This window comes from Tursiops truncatus, chromosome 1, assembly GCF_011762595.2.
Source record: "Tursiops truncatus isolate mTurTru1 chromosome 1, mTurTru1.mat.Y, whole genome shotgun sequence".
Taxonomy (NCBI): Eukaryota; Metazoa; Chordata; class Mammalia; order Artiodactyla; family Delphinidae; genus Tursiops; species Tursiops truncatus.
Genome location: NC_047034.1, coordinates 32566708 through 32579388, shown reverse-complemented (window position 1 = coordinate 32579388; position 12681 = coordinate 32566708). Strand labels below are relative to the sequence as shown.

Sequence of the window (12681 nt, the reverse complement as noted above, 5' to 3'; positions counted from 1 at the left end):
GAAGAGGGGAAGGAAGACTTGGCAGGGAGAAAATGCTGGAAACACTGGAAAAGGATTTCCCCTAAAAATACATCAAGAAAATGAGAAGAAACCTTGTCCCCAAGAACATAAGAGAGAAAATCCTACCCAAATTGGGAATACATCTGGCCCGAAGAACCAGACTTAACACATGAGCTAGGAGAGGTGACAAGAATGTCAGTCTGTGAAGTCATTGCCCCCACCCCACGCTGGGGAATTACACAGCCCTGCCCAGGCTGGCGGGAGACGGAATAAACAGCAGTGGAAAATCTGTGTCTGCTATGAGCCTGTGCGGGGACCCAGGGCTTGGGCGGAGAAGCAGAGGCCCAGCCCTCAGTGGCCTGGCTCCAGCAGGGAAGGGCCAGGGCCAGCTTCCCTAGGAGGCCGAGGACTGTTGGCAGAGGCACCCCTTATCAGAGCCAGCCCAGGCCCAGAAAGGGTGGGGCTAGGTTAGACATCATGAGGGACTTCCCAGCTGTCTGAGTTATGATACCTTGCCAATGGGACAGCAGAATCTTCTCCTACAAAGATAGTATAAGGGAGAGGTTTCTCTGGGTTGATTTGAAGGCAATCCTATTTTATATAAGAACAGACATCAGAATACCTTTCAAGTCCTACCTTAAAAACCCTGGATTAGGGGGCAAGAGGGAAGAGTAGCCTAAAATCAACATAAGGACTGACAGGCTTCAGCCAGCTACTGCTGCTAACCCATTGCCACTCCTCCGAGGATTCAGAGCAGTTTCCCTGCTTCTGCATCTCTAGCTTAACACACCCACAGCTTGGAGATGTGCTCCGTACCTGCTGGCCTTCCAGCCCCCAGAGAGAAGGCAGTCTCCCTAAGGTCACAACAAGAGGATGATGGACTTAGAGAAGAATGCCCCTTTCTCACTCGCAATCCTAAAGCCCTGCCCTAGGTGGACAGCTTCCTCAGGGAATGTCTCCCCCATCTGGCCCTCTGCTGTATGCCTTTTGTGAACACTCCAACTCTGGCATAGAGAAGAGACAGCTCCCCAGAGCGCCCTCCTCACCCTCTGCTCGGCCGCCCTCTCCCACGCTGCACGCACACACTCCCCTGCGGTGTCACACCCCCCAGTACTCACACCTCAGAGCTAAATACAGAGAGCGAAAGCTCCACTTCCAAGGGTGGATGCAACATCTGCCCCAGCCAAGGAGGGGATGCTATCTTTCTTCCTTCCCCTAGCTGATGGTCCAGTGCAAGGCACTGACAAGAAGGTTTAAAGCAAAACAACACTTTTTGCTTCGGGCAAGGAGGAGCTGGATAGAAAAGAATTCACAGAGCCTGGGGTTGGCCTGGGAAAGAGCAGGCCCATAGCTGTCACGCATGGTTGGCCTAATTCAGCCCTAGGCATATAACTCAAACCAGACAGGGAACTCCCAGGATGCAACGTGGAATTCCCTGCAGGGGGAGGAGGGACTAAGGGAGGGCACTTTTTCTCTCCTGTCTTTCTCAATCATCTACCATCCCACTGTTGATGCTGCTTCCCCCAGGTTTTGTGAAAACCTTTCCCACCCCTCTGCCAAGTACTAAATATTTCACAGCTACTCACATCACAGTGTAGCTGCTCTCTGGCTGTTTGAGCTGGTTTGCCCATCTCTAACCCTTCTCCTCCCTCTAAGATATTCTTTTGGCATGAGTCTCTGTCATACCTTAAACTTAATATGTCTGCCCAAAGTGTGATAGGCAGAGAGGACCACAGATTGTTATTCTCAGCAGTCATGCCCACATGAATTGTTTTTAGAATAATTTATTTGGCATCTTCCAGGTGATGGCTATGGGGCAGAGGGCATGAGGAAAGAGAGGTAGCTTGGCCATGCTTCTAAGTTGAAATTGATGGACTCCTAAAAGTCTATTTTCTAAATCAGACTATAAGCCCTACAGATAGGGAGGAAAATCTCAGAGAAGCCAGTTGCCCATCTTCTTCTCATATCCGTTCCATTCCATATCCACTTGCCCATTTCTTTACATCCCCTGCAACATCAACATTCTCTAAAGCAGTGGTCTCTAAATGGGGGGCATGCATTCATCCGTTAGAGCGTGGGAAAGGTACTGGAACTTTTTGTATTACTTCATCCATTTCTATTTCTTGTAGATCCTACTATGTAAATAATATTAGTGTTAGAAGTACTGTAGGTGAACATTTATTGGGGCTACGTGTGCAATTTTCTTTCAGATTGACAATGCTACTGGAAATTTCAATCTCCTACACTGAGGAAGAGCCCAATCCCAGTATGTCCCAGCTTATGGGAAAATGGATAGTTCTTGGTAGAACATGCCACTGACCTCAAAAGGCATGGCAACAGGAACACAGCTAAACCCCAGAGAACTTAAGGTGGCAGGAGATATTAACCTAAATCCTGCAGTTAATGAACCAAAATCAAAGTTTGCGCTGTCTTAAAACAGATTCTTTCCCCCTCCTGCTGTTTACTCCCCAAAGAATCTCAGCTCCCAAAACCTAGTAGGTGCTCAGTTATTAGGCAAGGCAAAGATGCTTGCATCTTATGCCAGGAACATTTACTAAGTGGTAGCAATTACCACAGAGCATGGCCAGGCCAGAGCTTCCCTAGGCAATCACACGATGGAGGAGTCCTACCTCTGACTCCTAGGCCCCCTTTTCCTTCCCTACAATCCCCTCAGCTTAGGTCCCTGTACTGTGTGCTCCCATAATACCATCATAGCACTATGACAATATTTCTGAAATTGCCTTAATTTTTGTGTATCCTCTTATTGCCTGTAAGCTTTATGGAAGCAAGAACTGTGCCTGTCGTGTTCACCATTGTGTCCCCAGCACCTGCCGGACATTAAATATTTGTTTAATGTGGTTGAAAAGAAATTAGAAACCCTCTGTATCCCACTGTCACACCCTCAACTCTGCAGAGGCGGAAAGGAATAGCAGGGTACAGAGGGAACATGAGACAGAAATTCCCACCAACATTCTTCTAGATCCAAATTCAACATAAATAGTCTTTAGCTTTACGAAAGAAGTCCACAGGTAATGACTCATTGTTTAGTCAAGGCTCCCCTTCTCTGCCCTTTCTCATCTGGGCCCAGACCTCCCTCCTAACCGTTGGCCTAGCTCCTCCTCAGAAAACATCATTCTTCCTCCTAAAAAGGGTAACACAGCTGAGGACCAATGTGGAAAAGTTCTATGGAGAAGAAGAATTCATACAACTTTCTATCTAGACCAAAGAATCTCTCAACTAGGATCCTCTCTGCTTCCTGCACACAAAGGGAGACTGAGACTAAGGAAAAATACCTCTTCTTTCTTCCCCTTAAGCCACAGGTAATTCTCATTCCAGATTCACAAAGGTTTCTCTTGCTCTTGGAAGCCAGGAGATGGCATGGAAAACTGATCAGAAGATAAAAGGCTATCTTCTAGGGGGTAGCACCCAAAATGCTCAGCTCTCTGGGGATTGGAGAGATTGGCTGGGGTTGGGATGTAATGGGGAAAGAAGAGGCAATAGAAAGAGGGGGGATAAAGAAATTGGAATGAGGAAAGAAGCAAGCAAACTAAACAGATTCCATTGGCGCAAAATGCTCAGGTTTTCCCTACTGGTAAACCTCAGGCAACACAGCCACCGCTTATCCAGGAACTAGAGCCTCACCTCTGCCTCTTTGCCTTTCTTTAACATGGCCATGAAGGCTGAACTCTGTAGTGGCCTAGATGAAAGCATGTGTCGTCTTTCACGTCTCCCCCACCACTTTTCGTTTCCCCAACTTTCCTTCCCTTTTTTGCTCACACTCAGCCTTGTGTCTGGTCGTTGCTGAATGCCATGGAGGCTGAGCACCTCCACGTCATCTCGAATGTAACCAACTCTTGGCCACTGGGGCATCTCCTCTTGTTCCAACTAGCCATTGTACTCAAGGAACGCAAGCCAACATTAAACTCACATTAGCATTGGGTCATGGTTAGACATTTTATCAGGCATTGGAATACAAAACAAACTGTAAAATTATCTGTGATTCTGAGATTCTCCATGCTGCTGCTCTAGCCAAAGGGGCAGCAGAACATTAATGGACTGTGATTCAGAAAACATGAATTATTCCATCGAGTTCTCCCCTGTGGTAAGACTTTAGGCAAGTCATTTAAACCTTTTGGTCTGTTATGAGCAAGAGCGAGCGAGCGAGTGAGACAGAATAAAAAAAACATGTTAGTGTTTGAAATGTTATAAACTCCAAGTTCCATAAGACCCTTTAGTAGCTATGGTTTAAAATAATCTACCGGGCTTCCCTGGTGGCGCAGTGGTTGGGGGTCCGCCTGCCGATGCAGGGGACACGGGCTTGTGCCCCAGTCCAGGAAGATCCCACATGCCGTGGAGGCTGCGCGTCCGGAGCCTGTGCTCCACAACGGGAGAGGCCACAGCAGTGAGAGGCTCACATACCGCAAAAAAAAAAAAAAAAAAGTTAAAAAGAATAAAACAATCTACCAATCTATACTAAAGATACTATCAATCCAACAGAAAATAAAGGGGAAGAGTCATATTCTAGGAACCAATCTCCCCTATCTTACTTCACCTTGGTTTCCAATCAGCAGAATTCTAACACCGGGAAAATTTCTTTATTCTTATTATTAGCCTGCAGGGGCCTCGCACAGCTATGCTAGGCTGTCAGGCACCTCAGAGCAGTCTTCTGTGAACAGGCTGTTTTTTTATGGCACCTGGATATTGATGCTCTTTTCTCAGCCTGTCCAACCAAACCGCTCAGCACCACCCCCGTCTGGGGAGAGACTCCTGTGTCATAGCTCTTCTGTGTCTCCTTTTCCCATCCCTTTACTCTTCTCACATATGAGGGGGTCACTGTTGGCACTGGGGGCTAGAAATTACTCACGGAAAAGTTATTTTCTGACACCCTGCCTCCCCAGCTCCAGGACCGGCCCTATGGGTAAGTCGTAATGAAATAAATCAGGATACATATTTGTGATCTAAGGAAGGAGGAGAATGGCAGTGGACAACTGTGACAAAGGTAGGGGTACTGGGATATAGGCATGGCCAGGGTTTGTAGCGACAGAGGCACCTGACATCAGAAGGGTGACTTTCAACTACAGGTCTGAAACCAGGACTGGGAAAGAATCTAAGCATTTGATATCTGATGTTGAGATTAAAGTACAATATATATGCTGGCCTTTGGGAATGGAAGCTCTCTGGGAATCAGGAAGTTAACAATAACAGCTATGAGAAAGGGTTTGGAAAATCGGGAGGAAAGTCTGGACCCGGCTCTTAGGAGTTTCTTAGGTTCCAGCTTATTTGGACTTCTGAGTTTCACTTTGTGAGAGAAACAACTGACCCAAGGGATAAGAACAGAAGAGGAAGGGAAAAAGAAAGATCCTGCTTAAATTCTGATGAATGTTTCAAAAGTATTGCAGTATCTCAGTTAAACATAATAAGAATACCCTCTCTTTAAGGTCAGTGCTACTGTGAAAGTGGCAGAATAAAGAAATCTAGCTGACAAGAAGTAGGCATTATCCAAAGGGCAGTCATTAGATACTAAACAGAAGGCCTTTGCTAAGCCACATGAAAGCAACTAAACACTGCCATCTTAACCAGGCTTTTTGACATCAACAGGTGAATGGAGAAAATGGACAGTGGTTGCAAGTAGACTGCAGCAGCCTCTCCAGATGTAAAAACACATTGCACTCCATAGGCACTCATATTCTGGCAAATATCTTCAGACACGTGGACTCCATTTTAATGTGAGACGACTAATTTATTGAACACCCATTATAAGTGTAGGCATTGTATACAACATTACATTATTTAATTCCAATAACTCTGCAGCCTAGGTACTAACATCATTTTCAAAGAAGAAAATGATGTTTATTTAGGGAGGCTGAGCAAACTGTTCAATGCTATTCAGCTAGTAAATGGTAGAAGTAATTTTTTTTTTTTGCGGTACACGGGCCTCTCACTGCTGTGGCCTCTCCCGTTGCGGAGCACAGGCTCCGGACGCGCAGGCTCAGCGGCCATGGCTCACGGGCCCAGCCGCTCCACAGCATGTGGGATCCTCCTGGACCAGGGCATGAATCCGTGTCCCACGCATCGGCAGGCGGACTCTCAACCACTGCGCCACCAGGGAAGCCCTCATTTTCTTTTAAGAATAGATTATGAACAATTATACTAAAAGTGCATAGGACAGGGTTGAAAAAGTCATCAATAATTCCCTGAAAGAAAACAGAGTGAGTAATCCAAAGATATGGTGGGTACAACTCTCTATGTTATGACTTACCATCCCGTTTGTAACTGTGTACCATAGAGAAGTGCTACATTAGGTAGATAGACTCACCCACTTTTCTTCATATTACACTGTAAGATCAGTGTAGGGAAGAATTTTATCTTCAACCTTTGCAATCAAAGACTGATATAGAATAAGGGACTTGATTACTGATAAAAGCATCTCTAACATAAACACTTATAAAATAGAGATCTTCTGCCTTCTGTACATTGATACAGAAAAAGGAGGAAAGAATGATCTTCAGAGAATACCACAGTCACTCAACATCATCTCTGGGAAAGAAATGACATTTCTCTCCATAGTCGCACCTCCTTCCAGCGCTTCAGATACTATACTTTACCCACCAGACACAGATATACCAGCAAGGTCTCCAGAAATGTTCCTTCTCTAGAAGTTGGGAAAATAATATATTTTAACACTAGCCACCTTCCTCCGATCCCCCACCCCTGGTACGGCCTTTACCTTCCACCGGGTTGGTTTTCAGTCTACTGCAGAGATTCATTACTCCTCCATAGTGGACATTGATCTGGTTTATTGCATCAGCTGAACGCAGCTCCATAAGCTTCCTCAGGTCCATTACCGTGCAGCCAAATTCCCCTTCATGGCTCTCAATTATCGAGTTGGCTGGCAAGGCGTGTTCTGTTGGGTTTGTCATTTTGCCTGCTGTTACCAAGCCCCTCAACCAGAGAAAATGTGAAATTTCCCTTCCACTGATCAGGGTCTCTTGCCTCTCTGCCTCACTTCTTCTTACTTTTTGCTTCACTGGGAGCCCAGACGGGAAATAGATTGACTATATCTTGTGCAATAAGCTTCAGAGTAGCAACCCGTAGTCCAGATCCTTTTCTGGGTATGAAGCTTGGCAGTAGGAGGAGGAAGAGGATGGGGGAACTGAGTGGAACTGGACCACGTGTCACGATGATTGGTGTCCCCAGGTGGTGATGGAAGTGGTTGTCCAGGGTAGGTAGGTTCCTAGCTTAGACCAACTTGCACAGATGGAGGTGTAAACAGGATGTGCATGTTACCATGGAGGCAATCTTAGCAACAACCAGCGACTGCAGTGGTAGAGAGGTGGCAGGAGGAGGAGGAAGAGGAGGGTTCCCTGGATACCGATGACAACAGGATCTCTGGAATAAAGATTCAAAGATAGACAAAAAGAAACAATTAGAGCAGCATGGAGATCCAGCATCTGCAAGGGCAAGACGTACTCATTCTAGCACAGGGTTTAGGTGACAGTTGATGTCTGAGCTGAACTGATAGCTGAGGCCTGAGCTGAGGCCCCTTCCTCCCTGGGAGGCCCCAGCAGCCTGTAGACTCCAATAATTTCAGATATACCCCAGTCTTCATACCTCACCTCTTCCAAACCACGTAACACAAATCCTGCAACTTCAGAAACTTGGAAATAAAAGGTTATGACCTCTAATTGTTCTAATGCACTCCCTGTCTATTTGAGGGACCTGCTATAGAATCTTTTAGTCTGACCTTACTTCTAAGAGGTGAGAAGAGGTCAGAAAAGGAGTCCAGACCAGAGTGATCTGGAGGGTGGCCTGCCAGTCTGCCACCCTCCCCCATACCTTGCACCCTCCCCTACTCCTAACACACACATTTACAAACCAGGAGGACAGCCTGGTAGAAGATGCCCAATCCTCTGCAGCCCCTCAGAATACTCAGCCTGATGCTGTATAGAAATTCCTCAGGATGCCGCAGGTGTCAATAGATCAGGAGCTAAGCCCCCCACTGCTCCAAAAAGCTTTTGGGGGGAAAGGATGAGTAAAATGCTCTGTCAGTAGGCGATACAGGGTGGAACCTTTTTACATAAAGGGGACAGAAGGACCTCTGAGGAGGGAAGATAGTGAGTTTGAAGCCTATGAGTGTTAAAGTTCCTCTGGGGTGGCAGGAATACGACAGCTACTGATTCAGATAGAGCCTAGGGCCACAAGGTGAGTAGGGGAGCAAAGTTAGTCTGCGTATGAGTGACACCAGAGGGTCTCTAACCAGCATTTCTCCCCTCAGGAAGGCATGTGTTACCTCTTACACGTGCTCACTAGGGAGAGAGGGTCAGGAGTATGTACAGGTGAGAACAGGGAGGATGAAGGTGAAAAGTCTTATCCTGAGCCCCGTTCTCAGCGTCAGAAAGGGGCTGCTGTGTGGCTTGCAGGAGGACTGCCACACATTGGCTATTTAAATGTGAAGGGGCTCTTCTTGAACACAGCACCCGAACACCGGGGGCCCAGCCCCTCTCTAATAAATGGATGACATCCTTGCTTCTAGAAGGTGAACGAGGGAGCACAAGGACCATCAGATAAGGACTTGACTCTTTTATCAATTAATTTTCCAAAAATCACACGTGGCCAAAGTTCCCGCTAATTGTGATCAATCCTGTCCTTGGCAGGTTCCACGGGGATGGAGGTGGTTAAACCCCTCCCTCTCCCAGTCTGCCCTCTGCCTCCTCCTTCTACTATAAATTTTTAGAGCTACTCTGACTTACAAAGGGTTACGCAAGCAGGGTTTTGTTTTGTTGTTGTTGCTATTGTTTTTTAAACATCATATTCCCTTTCTTTTTAGATGTCATCAGAGAATCCTGGGGAACAAGGAGGTCTGGAGAGAACCTGAGGCAGAGTGTCAAACTCTCTTCAATCATACTGGCATAGGGATAGGCAGTACCACAGACTTTTCTCTCCAGTTCACCTTCTTCTCCAAGTCTGGAAGCAGTGGGAAGGGCTATAGCAGCAAGAAGCCCAGCTGACCCTTAAGTTGAACCCCTTAACCTTTCAAGAGGATGTTGAGGACAGTGCTGATTGAGAGCTTAACTGGAAATCAGAAGATTTTACTCTTTTTTACTCTCTACCCACTGCCGTGTTTGTTCTATGAAGGCAGAGATTTTTCACGTGTCTTCTTCACTGCTTTCTCTCCAGTGCCTAGATAAGCACCTGCACAGAGCGGGCATTCAGCTAATTCTTTTGGTTGAATAACCAGTAGTAGATTCAGAACCAGATTCACCATCTTCCCAGGTACCCCTTGGCAAGTCACTTGGCCTTCTTAGTGCTCAGTTTTCTTAGGGCTCAGCTCCTCCCATCTTTATCTGGGGGAAGAATCAGCCCTACCTTTTCACACCATCCTAAGAAAGTGATAAAGGGAAGGGATTATAAATAGAAATAGTGCTTTGAAATCTTAGATGAAAGATGACCAGTGTCCAGTATAGGACACTCAAGTGATGAAAAAAGCTTAATTTGATCTTAGTGAACTTTTTTTATCTAGCCCTTTAAGCAGAAGAGCAATAATTTCCATGTGCCCCTCCATCTTTCCTTGCCAGGGGGAACTCCCACACCCCCAAAAGAATGGAAAATTCCAAGGCAGCTTCATTAGCAGTAACCATTAGCTAGGTTATAACCATTTGCTATAACCACTAGGCAATGCGGCCTTGGATCTCCAGAGAAGTAGGGGCAGTCTGAAGAGATCAAAGAGGAGAGATTCTTCCACTCACACAGACAACCAATGAGAAAAGGTCACTTAAGATTAGAACACATGGGACAAGTAGAAAAGAATGAGGTTTGTCTGCTTCGGGTTGCTCTAGAGACACACATGTAGGTCAAGCACTGAGCTGCTGGCACAAAGTCACAGGGACGGTGCCCATTCGGGACCCTTTCTCAAGTTGGGCTCTCCGCGAAAGTTCTTCCGGAATCCAGAGGCAGAGCTGGTGCCGATACTCCTCTCTGAGCTCCTAGAATAAGAGCTCTCCGCAACGGCTGGGCTTGCCTAGCCCCTAACCTTATTAGGCAACTGGCAAAGAATAGTACGTAAATGCTCACACAGGCTCAGCCTCAGATGCAGTGCTCAGATGCCAGGGAGGTACCACCTCTTGTCAGGTCAGGATTAGTCATTCGGCTCAGGGCCTCCTGGGTGAGGTATGTTCTCACTCCCCGTTTCTAGCGTTTTGCCAGCTTAATGATGATGGGATGGAAGAGCAAACTCTCATCCCTTCCTGCGGGGGCAAGAAGTCATACTACTTATATGATCATGAAATCATTTTAATTTTTTTCCTCCTAAAGTTCTGTAACATCTGTTCTACACCTTGCAGTGACATGTAAAAGGACTGTCATATCAATTTTAGGCAGGACAGCTGTGACTCCCACCTTACAGATGAAGACACTGAGGTCCAAAGACATAAAAGGTGACTTGTTCTTTGGCAAGTCAGTGGCCTTGACTGCCTGGTCCTCTTTTTGTTATACTTGCTCCTTCCCTCAAGTCTGGACCTCCCCATTTTCTGACAAATATAAGTCCTTTAAAAAGTAGGCAGCTTTGGGATACAGAGAATACACATAACCGCTTAGAGGAAATGCTGACTCTTACCCTTGCTCTTTCTCTTTCAGAATCAACTACATCACATCCCAGGCAATGAGGGTGAAAGAGACCCCCTCCTGTTCCTACACATGCCTGAGAAGCAGACCATCCTATATTTCCTGATGACTCAATATGCAGCTAAGCTCCCTAGCAAGTTCTAAACTGAGGAGCTGCCGGAGACAAAAACCTCATGCCTTAAGTCACCAAACCACAAACAATAGTCAGACACTGTTTCCTCCAATTTTGTCAAGAAATCCCTTACTCTTAACTTTCCTGGGGTGCATCCCCAGGCTATGAGGAAAAAGGGTAACTCCCTATGTAGGGAGTAGGGTATTCTGAGAATCTGAAAGGAACCCACCCCCTGAATCTCCCCTGCCAAAGGCTCCTATTGAATCTGGCGTGATGCCTGGGAAGTGAAGTATGAATGGAAAGAGGAGAAAGGAAACAGGAGGGGCCAGGGGCCTAGGGCTTCAGGCTGGTGCAGCACTGCAGCCAGACTTGCCTGGAATAATAAGTAGCTACGCTCAACTCTGGCTTCCGGGCTGCAGGCAGGGGCTGTCCAGTGGAGTGGACTCTCATGCCCTGCCCTCTTCGCTGGGCTGGGAGCCTCTGCTCAGAAGTGAGTTGGTAGCACTCAGAGATGCTGTGTTTGGAGCGTCAGTCCAGGGAGGGAAGACCTTGTGCGGGTGGGGAGGTGGGTGGCACAGGAGTAGGCTGGGCCCACCTTAGAATGCACCAAACTGAAGTATGAAACCTGCTTCGAGCCCACACTTCCCCAAGAGAAATCATATATGTAAACTCACACACATGCGCACACACGGTGTAGTGTATAGGCAGCAGCCTAGCATAGCAGCTGATATGTAGTGGTTGGTCCATACATAGTAGTTATTTATCATTATTCCACATATTGTTTCACTGAATCTTCACTAACAGCTCTATAAGGAGGGCACCCCATTTTATAGCAGGGAAATAGAGATTCAGAGAACCAGGATTTGTGTCTTAGTCTGAATCCAAAGCCACCCTGCCTCAAGTACAAGGACAATCCTGTAAGAAAAATGAAAAAAAAGCTACAGGTTTACTTCGTACAGCTTGATCAGAAGGCCCATATAAACCTATCTATCTGTCCCTGGCCCACAACCCCTGAAGCCTCTACAACACATCAGGGCAGGCGTAGGGGTAGAGCTACAGCTTGTGAGGGGCAGACACTCCCCACTCCATCCCCACCCCCACACATACGTATCCCCCCAGCCAGAATGCCCTTAGCTCTGGATTGGCATGATTCCAAGTATATCCAGTTCCCACCTAGAGACTGAAGGAGTGGGGCTGAGGGCTCCCTCCACTCCTCTTCTCGCACCCAGGGCCTTGCAGCCTGTAGGGACTGGGGAGAGGCACAGAGAGCCCTGGCTCTAGATTCTCTCCCTCCTTTCTCCAGTGGGGGCAGTTCCTCGGCCATTACCTACAGTGTCTTAAGCTTCACTCCTTTTCTCGGCACTGTCATACCTCTTAGAGGGGCTTTCAAGAAAGCTGGCAAGCACCTGAACATGGCAGGCTGCCCAGCGCGAAAACATCCCTGGTTGGCCCTTCTCTCTGAAAGTCTAAATTCTACACGAAGGCTGCTCTGCTCCCTCCTCATTACAGGCCCCTTATTCCCATAACCCAGAGTCTAGCCCACCTGCGCTAGTTCCCACCACTTGGGTGTAGCAGCCATCCTCATCGTGGTTCCAGGTACTCTTTCCCTCCCCATGCCCGCCCTGCCCTAATTGCTCCCCTAATGCCTGCTGACTTGCAGAGCAGACCTGCGCACATACCCTCCTTCAGTCTACTGAGGCCCTTTGGAGGCATATGGGAAGAAGGTCAGAGGCAGAGGATGTTGGCTAAAGTTCAGGTAGTGGGCGGCACCACCTGTCTTCATCAGTAATAGCCATGCTGGTGCCAGGAAGCCAAGTGAGGGCTGAGGCCCCAAACCACGCCTCAGCATGGCATACGGTAGCCTGTGCTTCTGGTCCTGGTCTTGGAACTTGATGCTAATTCTCAGCCAGTCCCTAGGATTTGGGTTCTGGTGGGTACTCCCTTCCTAA

General features: G+C 47.3%; 1 protein-coding gene across 6 annotated transcripts in view; it reads right to left on the bottom strand.

Annotated features, from left to right (window-relative positions):
- ATP2B4 (ATPase plasma membrane Ca2+ transporting 4) overlaps positions 1–12681 on the bottom strand; it is a 99366-nt gene that overhangs the window by 48817 nt on the left and 37868 nt on the right. For all 6 annotated transcript variants that reach the window (XM_033852135.2, XM_073801958.1, XM_073801961.1 and 3 more), the window contains exon 2: positions 6728–7389. In XM_033852135.2, coding sequence (XP_033708026.1) covers positions 6728–6920 — 193 coding nt within the window. In that variant the 5' untranslated portion in view covers positions 6921–7389. The remainder of the gene's footprint in view (positions 1–6727; positions 7390–12681) is intronic.